General features: G+C 33.9%; 1 protein-coding gene across 1 annotated transcript; it reads right to left on the bottom strand.

Moving 5' to 3' along the window:
• Positions 1-1,393: 1,393 nt before the first annotated feature.
• LOC110825549 (callose synthase 3-like) lies at positions 1,394-27,195 on the bottom strand. The gene is made up of 43 exons (XM_088206516.1): positions 27,035-27,195; positions 26,269-26,511; positions 25,388-25,488; positions 23,720-23,844; positions 23,507-23,600; positions 23,225-23,335; positions 23,016-23,132; positions 22,609-22,701; positions 17,530-17,621; positions 17,109-17,235; positions 16,108-16,245; positions 15,837-15,913; positions 15,660-15,753; positions 14,817-14,942; positions 14,616-14,733; positions 13,406-13,740; positions 13,225-13,277; positions 13,071-13,131; positions 12,749-12,830; positions 12,603-12,652; positions 12,439-12,525; positions 11,701-11,835; positions 11,515-11,609; positions 11,345-11,429; positions 11,112-11,272; positions 10,815-10,938; positions 10,630-10,730; positions 10,419-10,551; positions 10,181-10,332; positions 9,604-9,713; positions 9,393-9,518; positions 9,206-9,274; positions 8,541-8,730; positions 8,313-8,466; positions 6,393-6,512; positions 6,194-6,312; positions 6,002-6,085; positions 5,465-5,577; positions 5,152-5,381; positions 4,243-5,037; positions 4,107-4,157; positions 2,723-2,908; positions 1,394-1,912 (listed from the first exon to the last, which is right to left on the bottom strand). Exons 2-43 carry the CDS (start codon positions 26,459-26,461, stop codon positions 1,664-1,666), a joined length of 5,856 nt encoding a protein of 1,951 aa, XP_088062642.1. The 5' UTR covers positions 26,462-26,511; positions 27,035-27,195; the 3' UTR covers positions 1,394-1,663.

Raw genomic sequence — 27,195 nt, 5'->3', positions numbered from 1 at the left:
CAATTTCTCTAATTATTATCATTGTTGTTATAATGTTCGAAAAATTTTGAATATGATATCAGTAAAAAATATATTTTCTTTAACATTCGATCAGCTTTATGTTATCGTTAAATCAAAGAAAATTTAAAACTGTTAATGGAAATACAAATGTCAACCTAATATGTTCATGATTAAAATGTTCAAAATTTTAACGAAAAAACTATAATTACAGTTATTATTTAGTAATTTTTTTATTTATATAATAAAATAAAAAATTTTATACTCTCAACATAAAATAAATAAATAAAACTTTTACGATTTTTTTTAAAAATTTATTTAGTATCATATTTTTATTATGTTTTAATATTTTTACATTTTTTATTTTTCGAAATAAGTTTTTACCACTTTTTTGTGAAGTTCTTTTACATACATAAAAAAAAGTTGTAATTGTTTCTTATTGTAGAGAAATTTTAGTATTTAAAATTTAGAAAGTAATTTATTAATAAAGAGTAGGTATAATATATCTTTTATGAAAATGACAAATTGATCCGGTAAATTTTTGACACAAATATTCAATTGGTTCGAACTTGTTTAGTTTTGAATTAGGATTAAGACAATAAAAGTTCTTCTATCATAGATGTCCGTAGTTTTTTTTATAGAAGTGAGTACAAATAATTTGATTTGAAAGTTTTTAAGAATCGATTTAGTGAAATCACAATATCATATTTTGTATATCAGAAAAAAGAATGATGCGCATTTTTTTAGTGTGAATGAAGAGAACAGAACAATCCTCCACTTTAACAGGTTCTTAATATTAAGAATAGATACTTATTAACTACGTTCGTGATAAATAACTGTCTTTCGTAACCATTTAAAAACAAATAATAAAACTACTTGTCCAATAATATCGTAACCAAATGACTTTTTTTTAGATCCTCTGTTTTCCTCTATAAGATCTCTAACCCGAAGCATTCTTATACTCTTGAACTACTAAACACACAATCACACACACACACACACATTCTCTCAGAAAATACCCTTGACGAGAGAGATTTTATTTTTCATCCCCTTCATTTTCTATGAATTGCTTTAATAAGTGGTAAAGTCCATGATACAAAAATCATATATATATAAAATTACAATTAACTCCAGCCTTCGATCATCGCCTCATCACATTTTCCATCTTTCTCACACAATACCGGGAAAAAAAGGAAAAGAAAACACTCATTTTCCGACACTAAACACCTTACAAATATTTCTCTAGTTTCAGTTCAGTTGAAAGGAACAAGAAAAGTGAAATTTCCTATTTTTCTAAGGAGTTTCCTAAATGGATTTGACCAGATCTTCACCACAACACAATTCATGTCATCAACAAAATGCAAGTACATGGGCATGCATGACTCTACTTCTGTAGTGACTAAGATTCTATCTTCCATACACTCTAGTTATAAGAATGGTAGTGAAACTGAATCATATACATTTTCTTCTCTACGTATTTCAGTAAGATGATTAGGGCAGCTAGACTTCCACTAATGCCAATAATCAAAACTGCAGTCTGCAGCCCCCTATCTCGCATGTAGCGACAACAATGGGCTTACAAATAGATTTGAACATGATTTCTACACAACTGTATAAGGGCAATTGAAGCTCAAATGGAAGACAACAATGGGTATCATTAAGTTTTTCATTCCTTGTTGCGAGAAGAACGATCCTTTCGTTGCCCACCAAGAATGCGAGAAATCTGAAGACCTCTACTGAAAGCTTGGTTGAACAGCATACGAGTCTGGAATTCCGAGACAAAAGGAAACCAGGCAAGGAATGCCACTGGGGTGAACAAGAGAAGGCCCATAACAATCTCGTAGCCACGAGCAAGTGTCCGGACTGATCCCCAAAACCCAGCTCGTTGAACTAAGGGCTTGCAAGCTTGAGCAATCTGTGAAAATGAAAATTAGCACCATATTAACAAGAAATACAAACAAAAGCAGAAAGCAAATCTCAGTGAAGTGAGCACCATTGATTGTTATTGTTAGAGAATATATATATATTTCTTATACAGGCTATTAGAGAATAGTAGATATTTGCAGAATCTTTTCATGGTCCTATATTAACAAGAAATACAAACAAAAGCAGAAAGCAAATCTCAGTGAAGTGAGCACCATTGATTGTTATTGTTAGAGAATATATATATATTTCTTATACAGGCTATTAGAGAATAGTAGATATTTGCAGAATCTTTTCATGGTCCTATATATGCAGGCTCTATTTAATTATTTCTATTATTAGTTTATTCTTTTAGCATAGTAGCGGAGAATGTCTATTTAACTAAACAGCATAGTGTTGCTTACCACCACTCTTTCCACCAATTCTAAGCATCTAGAATGAAAGAAAAAAAGATGTTATTATGAATTTCTTTTTGCTGCCCAAATTCTCTCCATTATTAGAAAAACATTGAGTTGAATTATTCTTCTCTGTTTCTTGGCCAAAATCCAGAGAGTTTTAAACCCTTTTATGTACCTTTCTCTATCTTTCTGAACATTAGTTCTCTTTAGTCCCAAAAGATGTTATTTTTTCGACTCTGCGCTCAATATTCCTGTTAGTTGCTTTTTTCCCCCTTTAATATATTCCTTTATTCATCCTTCTTTAAACCCCAAAAAGTGTTATTGCAGTAAAGCAGAAGCTCAAGCCAGTAGAGAGTACAACAAAGAAAGAACAAAGATGAAAAGAAATAGAAACATGTACTTACCAGGAGCATTCCCCAGCCAGTAGGCATGAAGGCAAGAATACATACAATTATGTCCTGAACTGTCATATGAGGAAGTGCAATCAAAATAACCAGGATAGAGACAAAAGTCATAAATATCAATCCCTTGATTAGCCGGAACATGAGTTGGAAATTCGCGCTGAACTTTCGCCGTCCAACAGATACAGTCTAAGGAAGAAGAAGAACAGTTTAAGCACAGAAATCCAAATCCCATCATAAGCAGCAAAACAAAAAGATCATTGTTGAACAAAATCATATTTTACACTAACATAAATAGGTAAGTCAAATGCCGATATGATAAAGGCTATTAATCAACAGAAGTATTTCGTCACATGTCTTGACTCTTGTAGGATAGTTACTTTATTATTTGCCTAATAGCAAATGTGTAAATTGTTGAAAATTAGAAACCTCAAACATTTTCCTACCATAGTCAGTTTGGGTTCCTCCCTCTTGTTTTTCTATTACCCCAGTCCTTACATTTGAATATACAAAATCTCAAACGTACTCCTACTCTTGGCATAGTCAGTTTGGATTCCTTGATTGTGTTCAGAATGTTAGTGGTAAAGAACAAAGCAACACAAAATCGAATTACAAAGAACTAAAATAAAAATAATAAGGTATTTACAGTGTTTGACACTGGATAAAAAAAGGTACCAAGTTTGACAATATATCATGCAAAATCATCTTGCTACCCTTATAATATTTGAGGTTAGTTTATGTGCTTTTAAAAGTTCTAAATTTAAATTTACAGAGTTTATACTATAAACTCAATCTAAATTTAATTAATTAATGAACTAATTTAAAGAAAACTATAATGATATAAATTAAACAAAATATAATTTGTTTAAGTTAATAAACTGAACTAATTACTAAAATAAATTTACTTGATTAATAAAGTTTTTATGAATTAATAATTAATTTGTAAAAACTAAATTGAAATATAATGGAAAAACTTGTTAGAAAATAGTAAGAGAACATGAAGCGGTTATGGTAGTGGTGGAGAAATACGGTTAATTTTGCAGAAATTTGTACTCTGATGTTGTTTCTTGAAAATGTGTTTTTGGTAATGCTCTCTCTTCTCTTTTACCACCAAATATAGGGTAACTCTTTAATTTTGAGGAAACCAAATGCTACCTTCCATTTTATTTTTCTTTTGCCTTCTTTGCACTTCCGAAGGAGAACAAACTTAGTAACATCAGTAATACATGTCATTTAAACAGATAGCAAGTAGTACTATAAAATTTCAAAATATAATAAAACACAATGCCTGATACGTAGTTCACTCAGTGGCAGACTCATGAATGATGTATGGTCGAAGAAACTTCTAGTTATGTACTCTTTCTAAAGGGTATGATAGGTTACTGACCTTCATCACAAACAATATTAGAAAGATCACGAGCCACGATATGCCATAGACCTAATTTCAAATGAAAGAAAAAATTTCAGCAATTTAAAAATGAAAATAATAGTCTAAAAGTAATATACCGAAGTTAAAGATATACCAGGAAGTTTTTGGTCTTAGTAATGGTCAAATGGTACACAAGCCCATACTGATAGATAAAGAATCGCAGAGCAAGCAAAATCTCAACAATGATTCCGCGCTTTCCAGAGAAACGGAGATGTTCCTGCTCCTCCTCCCACCATGATTCCCAACTTTTTCCTGGGGGTACCCCAATACCCCCAATGTTGTTTATCCACTTATTCCAGTCGGTCCAATCATCAACAATTTTTTGCCATTCAAAACCAGAAGGATTGAACAGGAATGGAGCAAAAAGCCATGTGCCCACCATAAACCACATAGATATAGTAATCAAGACATAAGCAACTGCGCTTCTATAAGGTTGACCAAAAATTTGGTAAACAACCAGCAAGATCATCATCTCAATACCCTTGACAAAGTGGCTACGGGAGTAGAGCCTGTAATTGTCAGCAAACTTGGCATGAAACACAACAAACCCTCGGCCTGTAGATCTATATTTTGCACCTCCATGAAGCAATGTTCTTCCATAGTAGTGGGTCTTTGTTCCAAGAGAGAATGTGAAAAATACTGGTGCCAGTTGTAATTGCATCAGTACAAATTCACTAAGGGCCGTTCGGAAACCTCTTTCCAACCCAATTTCCATAAGCATAGGCAAGGCCATAAGAAAACCAATCTGAACAAAAGATTGAGAGGCAAGAGCAACTTGGAGAGGCTTATTGTCTCGAATTGCACGTTCCTTACTCAACCCTTCTTCAAGCCCACTTAGAACGAGATAGAGGCGGCCATAAAGGAATACATAAACAGTGAGCACGGTTATCTACCCAAACAACAAAAACATGATTCAGAATGTCTTAAAACTTCACAATATATAAAAGCATCAGTGAACAAAAATAATAATATATTAACAAGAAAACAAAATTATGCAATTTACCAGAGTGCTGATGTAGAAACCAACTGTGGTGAAGTAACAAGACAACATGCGGAAAAAGTCAAAACGGTGTCCCAGTCTATATATATCTCGGCTCAATGTCTGTTCTCCATTTCCATTTGCAATTTTGGCTTCAAACATAGAAATCTGATTGAGACCCACATCCCTTCCTTTCCCGACTTGTATGTACTCATGATGTGTGACATTGCCTTCACGAAGTGTTGAATTGAAGCCTACAAAGTCAATCAAACAATATAAGTTACCAAGTTGGATGATCAGAAGCAGAACCAAGGGAAATGTATAAACACTAGCATACCTGCAAATATATCTTCACTCAAATTGATCACCTTGGATGCTTTGCTGACACCGCCTCTTGTGAGGTGAAAGAGCCTATCAAATACATCTGGATGACCATAGTGGAACCGAACCCTAGATAGGCAGAAACACAGATATGAAGAACATTAAGCATAAGATAATCATAAAATTTAACAAAGAAAAGAATGTGGTTACTAGTAGTACTTGTGCTACCAGAACAACAGGTGACTCCCCAGTTCATACAGGATATCATGCACATGTCACTGTATAGATGAACTTCCTAACTTTGATCTTAGGATACTTAATTTAAACAAGTTCATGAAGGTTTAATCTTGAGAGGATAATAACTTAATTCTTTTGCTAGATTTCCATGGCTTCAGTTAGTTGATCAAAATTGGGTTAAGAACAAAGAACAGCATTAAGACTTAAAATTCATCAATTGGAAATTCAAAATTTCTGCTCGAGTTGTTGCATCCTAATTGATTTGGAGGATGCCCCCACCACAAGAAAAAAAGAACAGTGAAGAGTTTTGACTTACTTTAACGGGTTGGCCAACAATCTCTGACCAATAGTCACAAAACTGGTTTCCTGATTTGACATGAACCATGCAAGAGAAGAAACACTGAAATGATAGGCAAAATAATTTTTTAGGATTCTAAAATTTCCAGAAACTGGTTTTGGAAAGACATAAATTATATAATTTCTTCAATAGCAGCTAAGAGTTACTTACGATCCTGTAAATATGTGCTCTCTGAGTCCAAGAATGGTAGGGTACCTAACACCATCATGCTTTTTAAGAAATTCTTGAAGTAAATTCCTCATTTTCAAGGCTTCTTCCATGTAATTATCCTACAGAGACATCTCAAGAAACTTAAAATAGATCAAGAGAATGATATAATTAGCTCTGGTAGAAAAACAGCAAAAGCTACCTGGTTCATATCTATTGTTTGCAAACCTTCCCCACGAGAGAAAATGATTGCATGATTTTGGTTTTCAGGCTTTCCCTCACCCAAAATAGCAGGTCCTGGAAGTTTTATCCGATAAATGACCTGTGAGAACATCAAGATAATAAAATGAGTGAAAAAAGTGAAAATTCTTACAAATTTTATGCACCTAAAAGCAAAATTTTATAATTTTCAGAAAAGATTAGTAAGGATAGATATGTCAAAAATTAGAAATTTGAAAGATCCTTTTGTTTCTGTCAAAGAATTTTGAGGCTAAAATACATTTCAGTTTTTGAAGGTGGGATAAATAATTTCAATCCTAAGACTGAGCAGGATGCTAGGATAGGCTAAATACAAAACATTTTGGCCATGAAAGCATCCACCTGAAGAAAAAGGTAGTGATAGCAAATAACACCTAAACAAGAAATCAAACATCATGAGCATAAAGAAGCTGACAGTTGCTCTTGATATCATCTCTAGCGAAGGATAGCATTATGGAAAATCTGCTCCGCCAAATGCAACAGGTATTCTCGACCATGATATGCTGATTTTTTTTTGAAATAAAATGACATGCCAAAAATCAATAAATAGATTACTGAAATAATTTAAGCATGCTATCCTTTGTCTTACTTGGACTCTCCAATTCTCGTGCTGCAACTTTGGCACGGGCATTGGATCTGGGTCCAACAATTCATGTGCATAGTAGACTAGATGGTTTGATGCGTAATAATATGGAGGTGATGATGATGACTCCTAGGCTAGATGTTAAAATAGACCATGAAAATGGAAGCACACTTTCTTCAATGTTTAAATCTTGAACTTGCTATGCATAAGTAACAAATAAGCAGTATGTATAATCAGCATCAACCTCCTTTTTCTTTTCACTACAAACATGTACCGCCTATTTCTTTTAGCTTCCTTATAAGCTGATATTAATTTAATGTTTTTTAATATATCAAAGGAATCCAAGTACCCGCCCAAAATTTTTGGCTGCCGTTCACCAAGCTCTATATATTTGAGTATGAAAATTGCCATATCCAAACATCAATGGCAGGGAGCCCAAGACATAGGCTATGATTGCAAGAAAAGTAGTTGAACCATTCCCTCTCATTCAATTGGACCTACATTCAAACATGCCAGCAAAAGATATAGAGCATATTTTTAATTAGATTGAAGAAAAGTTTAGGAATTAAAAAGTTTAGATTTCTTGATTAGGTTGAAGAAAAGAGAAGGAATTCCGATGACATTTTTGCTTAGGACGCTTCATGACAAAGGATTTTGACTGTATAAAAATGGAGAATACATGTTTGTTTGACAATTGTTCTTTAAGGCCACAAACTGTACTTTACAGAGTTTGTCTTGTAAATGGGTCACAAAAAGGAGCTGTTCTTTTCTTTTTTCTTATCAAGAAAGGAGCTTTCAGAGAGAACATTTCACAGTGAAGAGTGCATGGCATGTTAGGCCATGTTTATTGACTGCAGCAACTACTTAAGGAACTCTTAAGCTGAATATGCAGCAAGTGAAGCCTCTGCAGGTCTGAAGATATTATAGTTTATCAATAAAAATCAAACATGCGGAGGAATTTTGAAGCTGATTGGCCCATTTGGTCCAACTGAAATGATCTACCTTTTCAAAAGATCAACAACACAAGGTCAAGGGGGATGCTTCTTTACCAGACAAAAGAATTCAGAGAAATTTACACATTTAGAAGTGCATTTATTATTAAAACCCATTTTCATGGTCATTTTTACAAAGTGAATAAACTGTCTCAGTTTATCCACTTATTGGACTGGTTAAACCCAATACGTTTTTCATAGAGGATATCAAAGCATTTTTTCCTGTATACACTACATTAGGTCCCTAACCTTCAAATAATCCTAGAAATAAATCCAAATTAGGTTTTACCTGGTCCAGGTTTTGCACAGGCTCTGAAGAATCGATGGACTTTGGTGCTGCCTTAACCAAAGCAGAGTAATAAACCTTCTGGTTTATCTTCTTGGACTTGTCTTTGTTCGGTTCTTCAACCTCATCTATGTAAGCAACACGGAGAGATGGGTATCTGCCATTTCAAGTTACAGTTATCAGTTAAGCTAGACCCAGTATTTCAAAAAGAAAATACTTCCAGACACTTACGCAGTCATAAGCCCCAATATATCCTGGGCACGAGGATCACCAGATCGTTTATGAATACCATACTGCTGGCATGATACCACATAGGTGAACTTCATGTCAGCTACGGCTTGACACTGCGCCCATAATGATCTTTCCCCCTTGGAGTTGTCTTCTGTATTTAATTCTATGGCCTTATAACCTTCCATCAAATCTGAGCAGAAACAACGTCCAAAATCAGGTCAAAACAATTAACCACTCAGGCAATTTGAGTTGGATACCTTAAACAGTCTTCTCTAATCCTATCAGGAATTTAACATAGATTACAGCCTCCACTCCGTCTTTTGCAAGGTTTAATTTTGCTCTAAGCCGGGTTGATCAGGCTTGGCATTACATTCCTTACCGGTCTCCACTTCAAGGAAACCTTTCCATGACATCTTTGTCATCTTTTGATTCTAAGTTGGATGATCATCATGTAGACAGTTTTAAGTCTCTTATCCTAATGTACCTATTACTCAATTTGCTAAACTAGCCTTTAGTTAACATTCTGTAGTATGCATCCATATGGACATGCATAAACATTGGAACTGCTTAAAATCAAGTACTACTGGAGAACTGATTCTGTAAACACAATGTCTAACTGAAAGCAACAAACAACTTCAATAGTTCCTACCCGGAAGGGTCCATACCTTCATGTTTGGCCATGTCAAGAAAAGCTTGAAGCTCCAGAGCTTTCCGATAGTACATCATACCTCTAACTGGTAACAAGGAAGAAACATATTTTGGTAAGTGTCGACAGATCTGCAAGCAGAAAGATAGTATGGGGGGAAGTGACTGAGGGAGGAGAGAGAACATAATTTTTAGAATTAATTGTACCAGTTCTAGTCAAAGTTTGTCCCCTATAGGATGCCCAGAGACGAAGTTCTTCTTCTAGTTCCTCATCACCTTTAATTTCTTCTTCTGTTTTGCAGCTTACACGCTCAAGAAAATTTTTCCACTCATCTGTGCAGTAGCACCAACATTACAATGAATCTTGAGGGAAAAATAAATAAGTTTTATGTTTTGTAGGATAAGCAAAGAAAAGAACCTGGAAAGATCTTTTGCAAGTAAAAGAGAATAGAAACACCATCTTCATTTTGCTCTTCCAAATCGTGCAACGAAAAGAGAACTTCCTCTGTGTAGTATGGAGTTAAAACACTACAGCAAAGAAATTAGTGCTTCAGAAACATTCATCCTAACCAAAGCCAATAGGTCAAGGAAGTCCCATTTTCTTCAGTGTGATGGAAAATGATCGTATGTCACCATTAGACTATTTTGGCTTGCCACATGCAGGGGATTCACACTCAAACCTAAGCTCAAGCTTTTAGAAGGATTCCGATAAAGAAAAAAACAAAAACAGAATACTTTTGCAGCCTAACGTCATAAACTTATACATACTATTCTGTATTATAGGAGAGCTACTAGATAGAATAAAATACAAAAAGAAAAGATTTACAGACCTACGATAGAAGAGAAAGAGGCAAAGTACAGAATAAATACAAAAAAAATGAACATATAGACCTACAATAGAAGAGAGGAAGGCAAATTCCAGGTTGGTACAAACACTAATCAGTTAAAAAAACAAAGTGCAGAATCATGGTCATGATAATCAAAAGAAGACTTACGAGAATGAAAGCATGTTGCGGACTTTAGGTGCAGCAGGCATCTCCATAAATAAAGAATTTGAGAAAAAAGAAATACGCCTCCGTGCTTCTAAGTTGGATGGAACATCCATAGCAGATTCCTTGGTGTTCAGCAAAAGGTTCAGCCGATTGATCTGCAAGTATAAGTATGAGCACAAGAATTTAATTATATCTGATATGCAATCGGACTCTCATGCCATCTTTACCAAACATCACACACTTTTTCTTTCCAAGCCTCTGTTAAAGGTTCAATTGGAAATCTGATAGCCCCAGAAGATGCAAATAGCTGAATATGTTGATCAAGGGGGATCATTTCCTCATTCCCAGTTCCACCATGAATTGAATCTACCAAACTGTTCACGAAAACAAGGATAAGATAATGATTTAGGATGAGCATCTGTTAGCAGAAGCATCATAGCAAGATGCCACACCTGGATATATGATCCTCCATCATTATATCTCTTGTAACAACTTCCAGCATGTCCTGGAAAAGAATTACAACTTGATCCCTATCATCTGCTTTATTATCTAGCTGCAAAAAGAAGAATTCAATTGATCAAAGGCTTAATTTAGAAGCAAACTTCAGAAAAAATGAAAAAGAAACTAAGAATATTACCAAATATTCTATCAGCTTGACAAAATGGTTATAGAGGCTGGGAAGAGCACTCATCTTGTACTCACGAATCAGATCTCCATCTCTTATATGTTTGTCAACCTCAGAAAATATGAATTCTATAACTCTGGGAGTTAAAGGACATGTCATTCATTCTTGAATAAATGAGATCTAACCAAGCAACAAACCTAATGATAGGCCTTTAATAAACAGTCCTAATGATATGGAAAATGTAAGGAAGGAACTTCTATGTTCAACAAGCTCTCTCGTTATGCTTCCTATAACAACAGCAGAACTTACTCTTTCTCACGGTTCCCCTGAACCAAGAACCTGATAATGTTTCTGAATGAAGCATAGCACTCACGGACAGCACAGGACATGTAATTGTCAGCCTCAATCCTCTTCTTTAGCTCTCGATCCTTTCCGTTACTGTCCTTTGCCATGTCCAATGCTATTGGGATCTAAAGCACAGACATAACATCACTAACTGAACATCCATGTTAAAAGTTCCATAAAAGAATGGAGAAACAAACCTTGCTAGCAAGTAAAAATGGTGGCCACTGTATAAGTTCCAAATCACGGTCAGCCCAATATGGTACAAGCAACAAATTCATTTCCCTGAGAATTAAACAAGACTCAATCTGCTAGGAAAACAAGAAACTGAGCTTTTGAAGCATGACTAATAGCATAGTACATGTAATACCTATTGTCTATAAGATCTTCCTCTCTAAAACTACTGATTATTTTGTTCCATAACTGAGCAAATCTTGCAGCCTCTTTCTCTTTGTTGGGAGGGATCTGCAGATAACATTCATGTTTAAGTTTGATGAAAGTGCTAAGTTTGAAAATGCACAATTAAATCCAGGTTATAAGATGCAGAATTTTCAACCTCTGCGTAGTCGCGGGACAATGTGGTCCTCAGTCCTTTCTTCTTTGGCTCACTCTTCTCATTTGGAATTAGACAGGCATTAAATGCACCAGGCAATGATTCAAAACGAGATCTGAGCATCCCTAATGTTCGAATCTGCAATAAATAGAAAAGTATTAAAAGAAGAAATAGTCCAGATATGAAGGTCATAAAAATTTTATATATGAAGCAAAAGAATGGTGTTAGAGATGCTTTTTTCTTTTTCAAAGAAAAAGTATGATATTACTGAAGTCCAAGGGGATGAAACTCATAAATAAAGTTAGTTACATGTCTATCAAAATGTGAACCAAATATCCTAAATCTTCAACAGTATAAAGAGGATGAGCCATTATAAAAAAGCCAAGGTTCCTAAGCCGACTTAATTCTATCAACAGACAAATTATGTACCCTCAAAAGCTTTGTTTTTTTTTTCTCTTCTATAAGACTCATAAGTAGCAAAAGGGGTGCATTAGAGATGCTAACGTGCAACTTGAAACTATTGTGCTTCCCAGCACATAAATCATTAATTGAACAAGAGTTAAAAACACCCGAAAGTAATAGAAGCATAAAATAATGTCACACCAATCAAATATGATGAAGCATCAATAAATAAAATGAAAAGATAAAGATAACTTCATCAGTCAACTAAGGAGGGATAGACGTAAAATAGAACAAGATTGCAGTTAATGTATAAAAGTGAGATATGCATGAGAAAAGAACCTCTCCAAGGCGACGGAATGCACCATATATACCCCCAAATAATGTTGAGAATATCGCATACCAGATTTGGGTGTCCATAAAATAGACCTGAACAAAAGAGTAACAGGATTTAGCCAACAATAGTCGGAAGTAAAACACTAAATAAAGACAAATGTTATGCATACAAGAATAATTGGGGCCCAGAGTGCAATCACAACACCGATATTATTCTTTGCTGCATGATAAACAAGAAAAAACAAGCTGTTGTTATACTTTGTTTCTCCCTCAATAAGTTATTGCAAATGGAAGGTGCATCTTCATGTTTCATTACCACGGGGAAAGAATTCATGCCACTGGAAATCAGTTATTCGTACTTCCATAATGGATTTTGTTGGACCCACTAAAGGCTTTATCTGTTGCCAAAAAAGGATTGTTAAAACAGCAATACAAAAATTAATAAATAAATAAGAATAAGAAAAGAATAAACCAGAATAGCAGTAATATAATTTGCAGGTTTCTTACACTCATTTCCATCTATACCTTATTTAAATTTTAGTCTACATTACCATTTCCCTTGTGTTCATTGTTGCATATGAATATTGACTAACTGAAGAATAAAATAATTAAAAGCTTTGGATGAAAGGAACACACACCTCAATATAGTAACTAAAAGCCAACTTTGTTACCATGAGCAGAACCCAAAAGAATGTATATCTGAAATTTGAAACAATGTGAATCAGAGACAAAATATCATGATATGTATATGAAAGTGGCAGTTTCATCCATGCTCAAACATCAAGTTCTTACTTGAACAGAGAAAATGTGCTCTCATGCATTCCCCTTCCAACATAAAGCCGGGGCTGCAAGATGTCAACGATATTACCATAAAGGAACCATAGAGTACCGAAATAAATCAAATATATCGACTTAACTAAATTATCTACACTAATGTACATGTAAAGCACAAAACAATGAAAGGTAAAGATACCTGTGACCACCACATTACGAGCATCACGAGCTTATTGTTAGACCTCTCAAGGAATCGACGGATGAAGGGGAAAAGAAACAATACAGCTGCGAGCATATTTGGTGACAAGTAGATGACAATGGCCAATATAAACAAGGGACGTGAATTTGAATTGGTACCAAACCAACTTTTGATGGTTTGAGCAAATCCTGGAGGATTTTCCCATGTGTAAGCATAAGTAACTGATAAAATTATCACCCACGCTGCCGCCGAAACAACCTTCAAAATATATCTTAACTTAACATGAAAAGACATGCTTCGGTGAGCCTTGAAACTGAGGATTACATCAAGGACAGCTGCACGAAGTCAAGAAGGAGAGATTATATTCAGGTCTACTAACATATCTCCATTGAATCAACCAACAGGCACAAAATTAGCAAATCAAAGCAAAAACTAATGCATTAAACCAACAAAAAAAAAAAATCAGCAAACAGAACACCTAGAATCTGACAGAAAGGAGGGTGAAAACCCAGCAAATCACAAAGAACATTTAGCTAATTTAAACAGCTTTCTTTTAAACAACAGAGGAAAAAATAGATACATCCTCTTTAGTCTTGGGTTAGAGTACACAGACTGCACTATTTGATCAACACAGACTCACACCCTTGCAAAAACAAGAATCAAGCTAGTATGTACGAAAAATCAAACTCTTACATGAAAAGCAAAAAAGAGAAACCAAAGAAGCAAAGATAAAAAATAAAATTTTAACAGAAGTACAACAAACAGAACTCATCTTCCAACAGAGAAAGAAAAGGTATATATCTTTAGTCTTGAGTAGCATATCTTGAATTTTAGATCAAGAAGAATGTGCTTCCGGAGCAAGAGTGAAAACTAGCATATTAAAGAAAAAACCAAAAAAGCAATAACGTAACTTTTAGAGGAAACAGTGGAGATCAGAACTTAACAGCTCGATTCAATTGAGATGATATTTTTTCATATAAAGCAAATAACTTGTCCATATTGGGGGAATAGGTATTTTTAGACCATACTAGCAAGTTGGCATCAAGTATCAGATCCTCGCATAGATTTTGCAAACGTACAATAAATATTTAGTTTTTAGAATATACATCTTTTTCTAAATATGTAACTGTTTATTCCTAAATCAACAACTAAGTTCTTTAAGTAACTTAAAAATATCTAATTTTTAGTGAAATGAACGATATTGAAATACCTTGTCCAAGCTTCAATATTGCAGCAGTTATAAATACACTAAGAACTTTCTTGAATACATCACCGGTAAAGATTGAACTTGGTTGCCCCGAGCCATTCCAAGCAACAATAATCATAACCTTGTAAGAAGCATCCACCATCAGGAGCCATGCTAACCCATGAAAAGAAAATTAACGGAAAATACAGTAGAAGGATGTAATACCTGTAAGCATAGAATAAAAAAAGTCCACATCCTATCAAAGCTCCTGAAAATGTGCCAGAATGACCGTATCTCAACAAAATTAACTTTCCCGACCCACCTATCTCTTGCAGTAATGGGCTTGTCTTCCTGAAAAACCCATAGAAAATGGATAATAATTTTTGGAATGAACATAAACAATAAATTTGTACATCAGCTAATATAATAAGTCTTTAAAATCAAATCTTACCAATTAAAAACATTGTGTACTCATATTCTAAAATAGGTAAAACTCCACTTTCCCCAAGGTCCATCTAGCTTGTTTCCCATTCAATTCCTATTCAATTTCTAGCTTTACTTAATCCTATTAGCCTTAATGTGAATAAATTAGGATTACTTTTTGTTTGTGTTATCCCCAACCCCACCTTGAGTTTCTAGGACGTGGGAATTCAATTCCTGATGAATTAAGTTGAAATTGAATTCCCAACCAAAGAATTCAAGGCAGGGATGAGAGTGGCTTAAACACAGGAAAAAAATGCATGCTGCAATTATATCCATTAAGGCGAATGTAAAAATTGAATAGTAATTTCCTCTCGAGAATAAGTAATTAACTAGTTAATGCCTATAATTGACTACTAATTATCTAGGAGTTTACAAGTAAATTACCAGGAATTTAATAGCAAATGAACCAACAAGCTGTAAAAATGATGTGTACAAAAATTAGCTAAAGAGCTACTGCAAAGTCATTACTAGGCCTTATTCTCTCCATCTGTCTATCTTCTCTAATTATTAACTTTCAGATCCTTGAGAGAGAGATTTGGTTATAGCATGAAAGGAGAAAACATAAACATAAAAATGATTTGTTACCCCATTTTTCTCAGAATGGAGTTGTCCAACAGACAGACAAAAGAAATCAGCATCCGCACGCATGGGCCAACCCAACCGGAAACAACCAACTGACCTACAATTAATCAAAAGCAAAAAGGTGATCAGTAGAAATATCTAAAATGAAGAGGAAATAAAACAAAAAGAAAGGTCCTATACCAGAAGTATTCGTTTAAATCATCATAGTTTCTCCACTGGGAATGTTTTGACTTCCCTTTTTGGCTCCTTTGAGCTTCCTGTCAAGCAGCTCATTCATGCAGTAAGTACGGATTTAAATGAAAGACTTTCTCATAAAAAGAAATATTATTCAAAAGGGTAAATTTCTTCCTATAAAATTAGGGAAAAAAAGAAAGAAAGGAAAATTGACATAAAAGATTTAACAATTAAAGCTTCTTAGAGTTCTAAAGTTTAAAGAAATGGCATGGTGTACCCTTGCAATCACTTCATAGATTGGAGTAACAACTTTCCTCAAGAAAGCCTCTTCTTCACCTCCATAAGCTGGCTTCACATTCTCTCCTGTCATAGGACTAACATTTCCAGCCAGCATACCATATAGTTCAAATGCCATCTGTAGTTAAACAAAGAAAACAAACCATTCAAACCTAAGTAAAGCAGAATATGCCATTTGTTATTTGCTATCACTACACCTTAGGGAAGGTGGGTATGCCCCCCTAAGCTGGATATTTTTATCTAATGTAACATGGTCTTGGGAAGATTAAGGAGCATAAGTTATTGTAAGGGAGCCTATGTTTGCCAGTTTTCAGGCAATCTGGCTGGTTTTAAGCTGTTTCAACTATCTTATGTGGTTGGGATATGATTGTTTTCTTTGCTCTTTCTTGAGCAAAGGCCCACTGTTTCTTTCAGGGAATGTTGTTATTTGCTTTCCAAATGGATTCAGTTTCCATTTTGTCAATGTATTTTGACTTTCTTTTATAGTTTATTTTAATTGAATACCATCTTATTATCTTCTGTCATAGTTTGCTCTCACTTTAATTGCATTTCTTCTTCTATAATTTTTTTTAAAAAAGAAAAATTTCAGCTTGGAAGAGCACCTAAAAGATCAAATACATATCTTTGGTGCCTAGTGAAGTTGCTCTTTCTTCCATTAAAAAAATGTAAAAAGAAAAAAAAAATCCATCTATAGAATTATTTTTAAATATCAGAAATACACAAATGGTGGAGGCAAGATAAATTTTCTCAAGGTTGAAGGCGGGATTAATTTTCAATTCTTATAGCTCAACACTCCCAATTCTATGAGACAAAATATTCACCAAAATATACCAAAAGTAACAATATTAAAAGTATAGAAATCAATCATTAAAAATAGGATATGGTTTAAAAAGCATGTTCAGAGAATCCTGATAACACAATAGTTAAACTCCATAGAAGAAGGGTCAGAGAATAAGAAGATTAGACAATCTAAATACATACATGATGATAAATATAACAAAGGCATTCTGGCATAAATCTCAAGTTTGCAGCTTCCCCCCATATCAGAAGATAGAGACCCATGTACAGTAATTTACGCTGTTGAACTTCCTGCTGTATTGTTGGTAACCTGCAGATTATTAATTTCAAGAAAGTTAACAGCGCACTTGAAAAAGAAAAAAGCATAAGACATTAAATAACCTTCTTTTTCCAAACCAAAAAAACATGAGATATGCTTTATCAGGCACACAACACATTATATTCACCAAAACTAAATTCTTTCTTGCATTATTTTCTGCATAGCATTTTTTCTTACTAAAATTGCTAAAATAATAACATTAAATAAAAACCAACTACACGATGTGCATAGAATCCATGGAGCTAACGTTATACTGACTCCAGCAAAGGCAACAGTGAGTCTTACCAGAGACTGCTTTTCCGACCCAAGTACTTGCACCATTTTTTGTAGTTCTTAAAGAGTTTCTTCATCACTTCTGTCAATGCACGATCATCCAACTAAACAGGAACAGATACAAGTTAGTCACAAGCCAATGATTCACATCCGACCTCTTAAACTCTTCTATTGCAGAACTAAACTAAGCAATGGAATACATATTACAAATTTTCAAATAAATTTTTTTGGGTATTTTCTTATTTGGAAATCTACTACACCAAATGCACACAAAAAATTCAAAATAAATATGAGTAATTGATTTGTAGCCCCAAGGAATTCATGAACAAGATGTGGAAGCCTTATTGTTTTCTCATGATAACTTCAAGTTTAGCAAGCCTAGCTAAACTTGTTCATGAAATTCCTTGGGGCTACAAATCAGTTAATCAAAGTTCAACTTTGATATTCTTTCTATTCATTTTTCAAAAATCGAGATCTAGTATTCACCAAATTGGATAGAATGATACAAACAACAATAACTTAAAGTAGACATATTTCAGTACTAGGGTACTGTAGTATTTACTATCAAAAGATTTAACTTGTTTAGAAACTAATATCTATATGCTTATATATAAATGGTGCGTCGGCATTTTAGAGGCGGATTAAGAAAAAAATTTAGAGGATTTTGATTAGGAAATAGCTATCCATAAAAATATACAGGAGATTTCGAAAGCCCCCAATTCATGTTTGTAGAAAATAAAATGCAGATAAGGCATGATAAGGAGATAGAGAAGAAGCTTCAATTGAGTGAAGAGCCTATGGCGAATGGTTGTCCATCTAAAGTCCATACACCTAAGGAGGAAAATGATTGCTTTCAAACACCGATGGCAACCCTTTGAATTTGAAGTCTCCCAGTAATAACCTTTCTCTTTTGAATTCTTTTTACTTATTGAACCTTTCACGTGTTATAGCACCAGGTGGGAATGAGAATCTATCAAACAAAAGTATCTGAGCGGAGCTCATGATCAATAATACAATCCAAAACTCACACAATACTCAAAGACTTAATCGTTAAATAAACCCTCCCTACTTAATCTGTTATTAATTATGTGAAAGAAACTAAGGTAATTGCTTTTCAAACACCGGTGGCAAGCCTTTGAAGTCTCCCAGTAATGACCTTTCTCTTTTGAATTCTTTTTACTTACTGAACCTTTCACGTATTACAGTATCAGGTGGGAATGAGAATCTATCCAACAAATGTATCTTATGTGAAACCCATGACCAACACTACAATCCAAAATTCATACAATACTCAAATAGTATCAAAGATTTAATCGCTAAATAAACCCTCCCTACTTAATCTACTATCAATTATGTAAGAGAAACTAAGGTTACTAAGAAAATAAAAAGAATTTGAAAAACACCTATTTATAGTTGCATACAATCAGAATGAGTTAGAAGAGATTTAACATTTGTACATCTCGAGAAACGAATATAATCATAATATATCCTAGACTTGTGATTGTATTCATCTTCACTATATCTTCTGAAATGTTTAAAAGAGCTATGATATCTTTTCGATATCAATAAAACAATGTTAGCCATATCCTGTTCATAAAACATTATGAGGGTAGAATCACTCTTCTCATTATTTATGTAGATAATATTGTGGTGACTGCAGACGATCCAAGAGAGATGACTCGATTGAAAGAACTTCTTACTCAAGAGTTTGAAATAAAAGATTTAGAAAAACTACAGTATTTATTATAAATTGAAGTTGTTAGATCTAATAAAAAAATCTTCATTTCTTAAACAAAATATATCCTAAATTTATTAAAAAAGATTGATATAATGGGTTGTAAGCTTGTAAAGTCTCCTATTGAAAGCAATTACAAACTATAAAAACGAAGTGGTACACCATTAGACTTGGGAAGATATCAAAAATTGATTGGAAAACTCGTTTATTTCTTATATACCAAACCTGATATAGCATATGCAATTAGTTTGGTAAGTCAGTACATGCAAGATCCTCACGGCCTTCATTTACATGTCATTTTTCACATATTGTGATATTTGAAATCTGCACTATGAAAAGTTTACTTTTCTTAAAAAATGATCACTTTAACATAAAAACATTTACAAATACCGATTGAACTAGATCTCCAGATGATAAGAGGTTAACTACCGGTTAATGCACAGTCGAACAAGATAATTTAGTTATATGAAAAAGCAAAAAGCAGAATGTAACTGCTTGTTTCAGTACTGAAATAGAATCTATAACAATGACCCAAAAAGTATATGACTGATTATAATTGTAAAAATTAATGAAAAAATTTAAATTGTTTAAAGAAAAGAGTCTATCATTGTTTTATGACAATAAAACAATCATTAGCATAGCTTATAATCTAGTTCAACACGAGGGGAAAAAACACATTGAGATTGATCAACTTCATAAAAAAGAAAGTGGTTAGTGGCTTCTTATGCCTATATCATGTGCTTTCTAGTGAACAGGTGGCAGATGTCTTCACTAAAAGATTTCAAAACAAATTTTTACATAACTTGATCTGCAATAATATTAATTTCCTTATTTGTAGATAAAAATTCTATATACATATATATACCTCCGTTGTTATAACACAGTATGTAATACGGAATTCAGAATCAATAATGTGATAAAAAAGTCACATAGAAAATTAGTATAAAAAACTCAATCCTTGAATAGACTCTCCTTAGTTAACCCACAATTAACCTGTGATTGAAACTAAAGTAATAGTGATCAATAAATTGATTACAACACCACAAGAAAAATCTTGATAAGTGAAAACAAATTCAAAAAAATAAATTGATGAAAACATTATAAGTTATCTTAATAAGTAGATATCAATTTCACCTTAACAAGAAGGTTGAAGAAAACCTCACTAGTTGAGAACTAAAAATTTTGTTTTATTATTCTCAAACTTTATTAATTACAACTAGAACTTGAAGACCTATTTATACTTGTAAGCTATGCGAAATATAAGAAAATAGATCTACTAAATTAATAGCAAATTACTTAAAAAATTAAATCTTAACTTGAATAAGAAAATAATAAGAATCAAGAGGATTATAACCAAAATGAGCTAGATGAGATCTCCCTTAATGGAAACCTTTTAAATTGTGAAGGTCTATTAAATTAAAGAAGATCTTTTGAAGATCTCTTAATTTAAGAAAGATCTTTTAAATATCTCATAATTTAAAGAAGTTATTTTGATTCCTTAGAAAAGTAAATTCGTCTATGATATTGTGATAAATACCTAAAATTCATCCATGATCTCCCCTGATTTTTCTCATACGTCAATATACTCTTTCAGGAAAATATGATCTTAGCGTGGAAACTTGAAAAGATATAACTTTGATTCTTCTTTGATGGATTTCTAAAACTCCTTGATTATGGTTTCTTTTTTGCCATTTGAGAAAGATATGGGGAGAAAAAGAAAAATTTTCTTCTTGAGAGAAAAATCTCTCGAGTGGGAAAAAGTCTTTCATTGGTGGGAAGACATTACCCATGGCCTTTTAACATCTTTAGGTCCCGCTTTCTTTCTTGGCTTGCTAGGTTGCTTGAATAGTCTAAGTCATATACGCTCACATCAGTATGTATGAGAAAATAAAGTTAATATTTTTCTCCAAAAATCTTCAATGACATATGGTGATAACCAGTATCTTTAGGAGTGCACGAAATGGTTGAGATGTCGTAACAGGAAGATTTGCTACTCACCGAAGTCCTTGGAATTCCATCTCCAAAATCCAATTTTTGTTTACCCCACTCATGACTCCATGTGGGAAACGGATCTAGAGTGTTTGTTTCGAGAAGATACTTGGGTTGGGGTATCAACCATTAGCCACTGAAGTTCCTAGGCTATATAATATGTCTTCCAAACACAAAACCCATGCGTCCATGTTTATCTAGAATACTGAGGGAAGAGTTGCCTGGAACTCTCACTTTAAACATAACATATCTGATAGAAGACTTTTGATATTTTATCATCACTAGCCACGTTGGAACCCATTCAACTGTCATCCCAACCAAACACAACAGATCCTGGAGATTTGGACATTTGGGATTATATACTTATAAGTCGATGTTCGATCTTAATTTCCTATTTATCCCCAATTTCACATCGTTAAGGTGTTTTGAAAAGTGTTAGCATCTTTAAAGGTAAAGGACTTTTCATGGAAAATCATTCATCAGATACTTAACACAAATGAGACGCTTCAAATTTGTCGCCCTCATTGTTCCTTATTTCCAGACGTCTGCCTAATGTGTTTTGAAAGAAGTGAGACTCATTCCTACCTTTTCCTACATTGCAACTTACCCTAGAACATATAGAACAAGCTAATGAATTTGTTCTAATATTTATGGCTTAGGGTGAGGAAAGAAGCTGAACCACTTTAGCAAGAAGCAACATTTGTTGGACTATGGTGTATTCAACTAGCAAGAAACCATCAAATTTTCCATGATCATCAACTTCCTTACATAAAATTTGGGAAAAGACAACTATGACAGCATACATCGACACTCCCCTCACATTTGTCTCACCGTGCATCAGAACTAGAAATCCAATATAGCTCTTAGGATACTACTATTGTGTGATTGTGGTTATTTTTTTTTCTTTTTCTTTTCTCATCTCTTTGAGGAGGATATCTCAACCCCCAATTTTGTATTCTTTTCCCTCTCTTCCTAAATAAAATTTCTTCTTTTAATAAAAAAAAAGTTTATCAATGGTATGAGATTTTATTTCTTATTTAATTACTATCTTATTTTAGTTATTCTGTATTATAGTTTATTCTAATTAATTAGCTTATTTTTCAATTTCGGTTCTTAATAATTTTTCTCTAAGTATTGTTTCAAGCTCTCTTTATCTTATACCAATGAGCTTCCTGAGTAACAGCCAAAAGTTGATGGTAAAAGGGACAACATATTTATAGAACTCAAAAGTATAAACCCTAAATAATTGTTGTCCAAATTTTTAATGTTTGAAAAGATTGAAAAAAAGCAAAAGCACCAACTTTCATTTACAGCATAAAATAATACACAAGAACATCTTATAAGAAAAATTGTCCTGCTAAACAAACCTTGGGCTGTTGATCAGGCTTTGGAAACTGCCTTATGTGCACATTGGCAAGTAACAAGATCAGATGCTCCCTTTGATTTGCCACATTGTCCTTCTGCAAAATTCACGTTAGACAGTTTAACGCGCGTGAAGAAAGATTTTGAGAAATATTCGTTCTAAACCTTGAATCTATTGATTAAAAGTTATACTCCTCTTGATGGAGAAGATTTAGATTGCCTTATATATATGACAAGTTTGGATCGATAATAGCCTTCTGTAGTTGGGCAGTACCCTCTTGGTATCTTGTGTACAAAACCGTCATTTAAATATAAATGTCAGAAGGGCCCAAACAACCTACGTTTGAATATAGCTCTACTAGACCAGAAAGTACATTAACAAAGAGACAATTTCATCTAAATCAAAATTTACCTGAAATCCAAACATTTCCTGAAGCCAATCTAGTATGTCCTCATCTTTCTTTTTCTTGTGATCCTTGGGCCATGGGAGACCCCTTGTGTTACGAAGAGCAAGAACAGCAGCTTGGATCTTGAATATTGAGAGAAGAAAATTACTCAAGAATGATAACAAGAGAAAGAAGACTAAAGCAGATATTGGAAGACAAGGTGGAAGTTTGAAACCTCAGGATATCTCATAATTGCCTGACTTGCACTATCAGGATCAAGAGGAAGGATATTGTAAGGCACATATATTTGTGTCTTCTCAGCAACCTTATCTTGAGCTTCCAAAATCTGTAGAGAAGTTGACAATAATTATATCTATACAATGGAATAACAACTGATAATCAAGAAGGATGTGAACTTCTTACTCTGAAAGTAAACCACTTCTTGTGATAGAGTTACATTCCAATAAGGAACAGACTTATACAAGTATAATAATATATATCAAGATATGTCATTCACCTCACGATCAACTTCAATAGATTGTGTCAGATTAACAGCCTTCAAAACCTCAAAGAGAACATTAGCAGTTTGGTACGCTTTTGTCAGTTGGGCACTGTAAAAAACAAGATTCCATTGGATATAACAATCATATTAGTAATTGCAAGCACAAAATCTGATATACAGGATGCTGCCAAATATCACCCAAAGGAACATTTATCAACAGATACAAACCGATCCGCTTTATCAGCAGCATTTTGCAAGGCTTGAATATATTTCTTGTAATAATGCTGATAAAAACTTTGCATTTCACGAGCATCACTTTTTTTAACCCTTCCCATTAATGTTGGATCATTCTCCTGTAAAAGAAAGCCCCAGCAATCAATGCCAACAATTGTCTAGACGCTAAAGAACTTGTAAAAGTGCTGGACAAAGAAATGTTTCACTACATAAAACCTCCATGTGCATTACAGGTTGGTCATACTTAACCCATTGTCAAACCCCATTTACGACACAGATTAATTGTTATTGAAACACAAGGTAACACCTTAAACACATTATGACCATAGCTAACCCAGTCAGATCCCATTTTTGACAATGATTGTGCATCAAATGAATCTAAATTATACAACACCTAAAATATGCACTTGCCCTCTCCCATGGAAGTTCGTGCATTGGACCCCTCTACATAACACCTCCAAGTTCATACCTAACTCAAGCTCAGACCTTATTTATAACATAGATTCTGCATCAAATTAAAATTATTATGAACCTAAAATACAGAACATGGTGAAGGATAAAAAATGCTTCAGAGAGGCTATGTTTGGTTTATGAATCCATTGGTTGCAGAGAAATGCAAAAATTAGGTAAGCTCATGGTCTCATTTGTTTGATGACATTTGGGAAAGGATGGTGCTTTTGGCTTCTCTTTTCACTGAGCTCATGGTTTCTTTAAGGAATTTCTTTGTCAACTTTACAAAGGAATTGGGTTGCTATCATACATCAATAGTGCGTTTACTTTTTTCCTTCTGTTACTTTGTTTCATTTTCTTTTGGAGGATGATGGGCTATGTTTGGTTTATGAATCCATTGGTTGCAGAGAAATGCAAAAATTAGGTAAGCTCATGGTCTCATTTGTTTGATGACATTTGGGAAAGGATGGTGCTTTTGGTTTCTCTTTTCACTGAGCTCATGGTTTCTTTAAGGAATTTCTTTGTCTACTTTACAAAGGAATTGGGGTTGCTATCATACATCAATAGTGCGTTTACTTTTTTCCTTTTGTTACTTTGTTTCATTTTCTTTTGGAGGATGATAGCTTATCCCCCCATCTGTTTATATTTTTTTCCTACCATCTAATAACGTTTCTTCTTTTATTAGAAAAAAAGGTATGGAACACATCCTTGTGTTGGAGATTCTTATCCACCCTTTGTGTTATTTCTTCTCTAAGCTTTCTAATAATATTTCTTCTTTTATCAATAAAAAGAGACATACAACGTAAATCCCTCAACAGGCAGTGCATCACTAATCATCTCACATATCCAACACCTTCAGTATTTGGCATATTAAAAGATCCAAACTTGACTAAATAGAATAGTGCAGCAACATTTGCATAGTATAATTTACTTCTGGGGGACAGTTTAATTATCTGCTGTTTTTTGCACAAGGAGGAATTAAGACGTGCTTCTTTTCCTTTTATTCCCGAAAATTTAATGGCAAGAAGCTCAGCATAGAATTCTAGATGCACAAAGACATATTAGAAAGTAGTCTCACAACAAAGATACAAGAATTCTATTAATTCAAGTTAGTGCTATTCTCACTCTTTGCCCAAAAAAATGGGCAACTACTAATCAAAACAAATAAGCGAACATACTGAAATTCTTCAAGTGAAAACTAACAGAACTCACCCTTTCAAGGCGCTGAAGAAGAGCAGTTTTGAATTGACGGACACCTCTCCCACTAGATGTGGGATCTAACCTGTGAGCCTTCTCAAAGGCATAAAATCGACCTAGGGCCAAGCCCAGTGTAGACAGATTATCAGATATTCAAACAGTAAACTAATGGATAATCTTAGAGAATTAAAAAAAAAAAAAAAGAAACTAGATTAAGAACACAAATTAAAATGATTTTTAGAAGATGCAAATAAACAAAAGATAATAAATGTGATTGTTAATCAGGCCAGATGCATGAACACTAAAACATTTCATGACCACAGAAGTACAGCTATAGTTTCTACCAAGGAAATCAATTAATTAATACAATTAGTTATTGAACAACTGAGATCTTGTGACAAACTAGGGAAAGTATTTTGTATAACATATAAATGGTGACTTGGTATCACATTTCCATTAATCTATGCAAAGTTAAAACAGCAGTAAGTGTTGATTCTAGCAGTTCTCATATTTTTAGGAGCAATAATATCATAATTATTTCTTTCCTAATCTCATGCGTATCAGGAGCTAGATATGAATTAAAAGCAATTTTGGAACAAAGATAAAAGACTTTCCAAAACTTAGCTACCCCATCAAGCACAAACTCAATACCACAAACAAGCAAAGTAGGAAAGTAGAATGACAAACAATTTGTACGGGTATGGGATTTACGTCCATTTTGTAAATACACATACATACCAAAGTTAAATAACATGGGCATGAATCTTTACTTCCATTTCACACTACCAAGTACTGAAAATGATCACTACAAAATGCAACCCAAAGAATCCATCGGATGAATAAACACAGTTATTTACAGAACAAGTATAAAGCCCATAAAGTTTAACAGTACTTACAAAGATATGCGACTCTTGGGTTGTTTTTTTCAACCTCATTTGCCACACGAAGAATGGGGGCAATTTCAGACAGCGAAGATGGTACTATCTCACTGTCAAAAGACTCTCCAAGATTCCCCGCAGTCTGCGTCCGCATAATCCGCCTCTGTGGAGGCGGCTGTTGCTGATTTGAGCCCCCTCTTGAGGCCGACATCTTGCCCCTCAGATTCCAATAAGAATCTCAGAATCCAAGCACCTCACTTCCTTAAATAGCCCAAACCAAAAACAGAAAAAAAAAAAAAAAAAAAAGTTCCACAGGAAATCAATCTTTGCAGTCAATTAAATCTAACTATACATCCAGCAGCACTTTCAAGAAAAGAAAACAGACACCACGAGGTTGAAGATAATATCGGCAACACGCACAAAAGCAAGCCATCGCCAAAACAGTAATACATAACAATGAAGCTAATCGAACAAAAACAATTTTCTACAAAACAACTAAAAGAAGCTAAGAATCGCACACAATGTAAATCGAAATCAAAAATTAAGCTACCGAAATTGCAGGTTTCCGAAGCAAATCAAACCTCAGCTCCCGAGAAATTCCATCAACGCATCAAAAACAACAGACAACAACAACCAAAAATGACAGGACACCAAAAAAGAAAGACCAAAAAGCAAAAGAAAAAAAAAGTTCGAGAAAAATGCAAACAGTAACACTTTTTGAAAAAAAAAAAAAAAGAAAGGTAAGCAGAAAGCACGAATCTGAGTATTGATTCACTTCGATTACCAGGTGATTAAGGGAGCTCAGATACTAAATCTGACATCTGCTGAGTAAAAAATAGAGAGAGCAAACAAGGAATGAGCAAACTGAATACTCCCACACACATCCATAAAATGTGAAGAGTGAAAAAGCGTGGGCATTTTTGTCATGATAAATTCGAATTTCGA

Source organism: Carica papaya, chromosome 6 (genome assembly GCF_054855325.1).
Source record: "Carica papaya isolate Zhongbai chromosome 6, ASM5485532v1, whole genome shotgun sequence".
Lineage (NCBI taxonomy): Eukaryota > Viridiplantae > Streptophyta > Magnoliopsida > Brassicales > Caricaceae > Carica > Carica papaya.
The sequence above is the reverse complement of the archived record's forward strand: the minus strand, read 5'-3'. Positions and strand labels throughout refer to the sequence as shown.

Excerpts from the sequence above, each read along its gene's own strand:
- LOC110825549 (XM_088206516.1), bottom strand. The coding sequence starts at position 26,461 with ATGTCGGCCTCAAGAGGGGGCTCAAATCAGCAACAGCCGCCTCCACAG. Across the intron at positions 9,275-9,392 it reads ACAAACTTTGACTAGAACTG|TTAGAGGTATGATGTACTAT; the intron begins GTACAATTAATT and ends CCTTGTTACCAG. Across the intron at positions 8,731-9,205 it reads TGACATGGCCAAACATGAAG|ATTTGATGGAAGGTTATAAG; the intron begins GTATGGACCCTT and ends GTTTCTGCTCAG.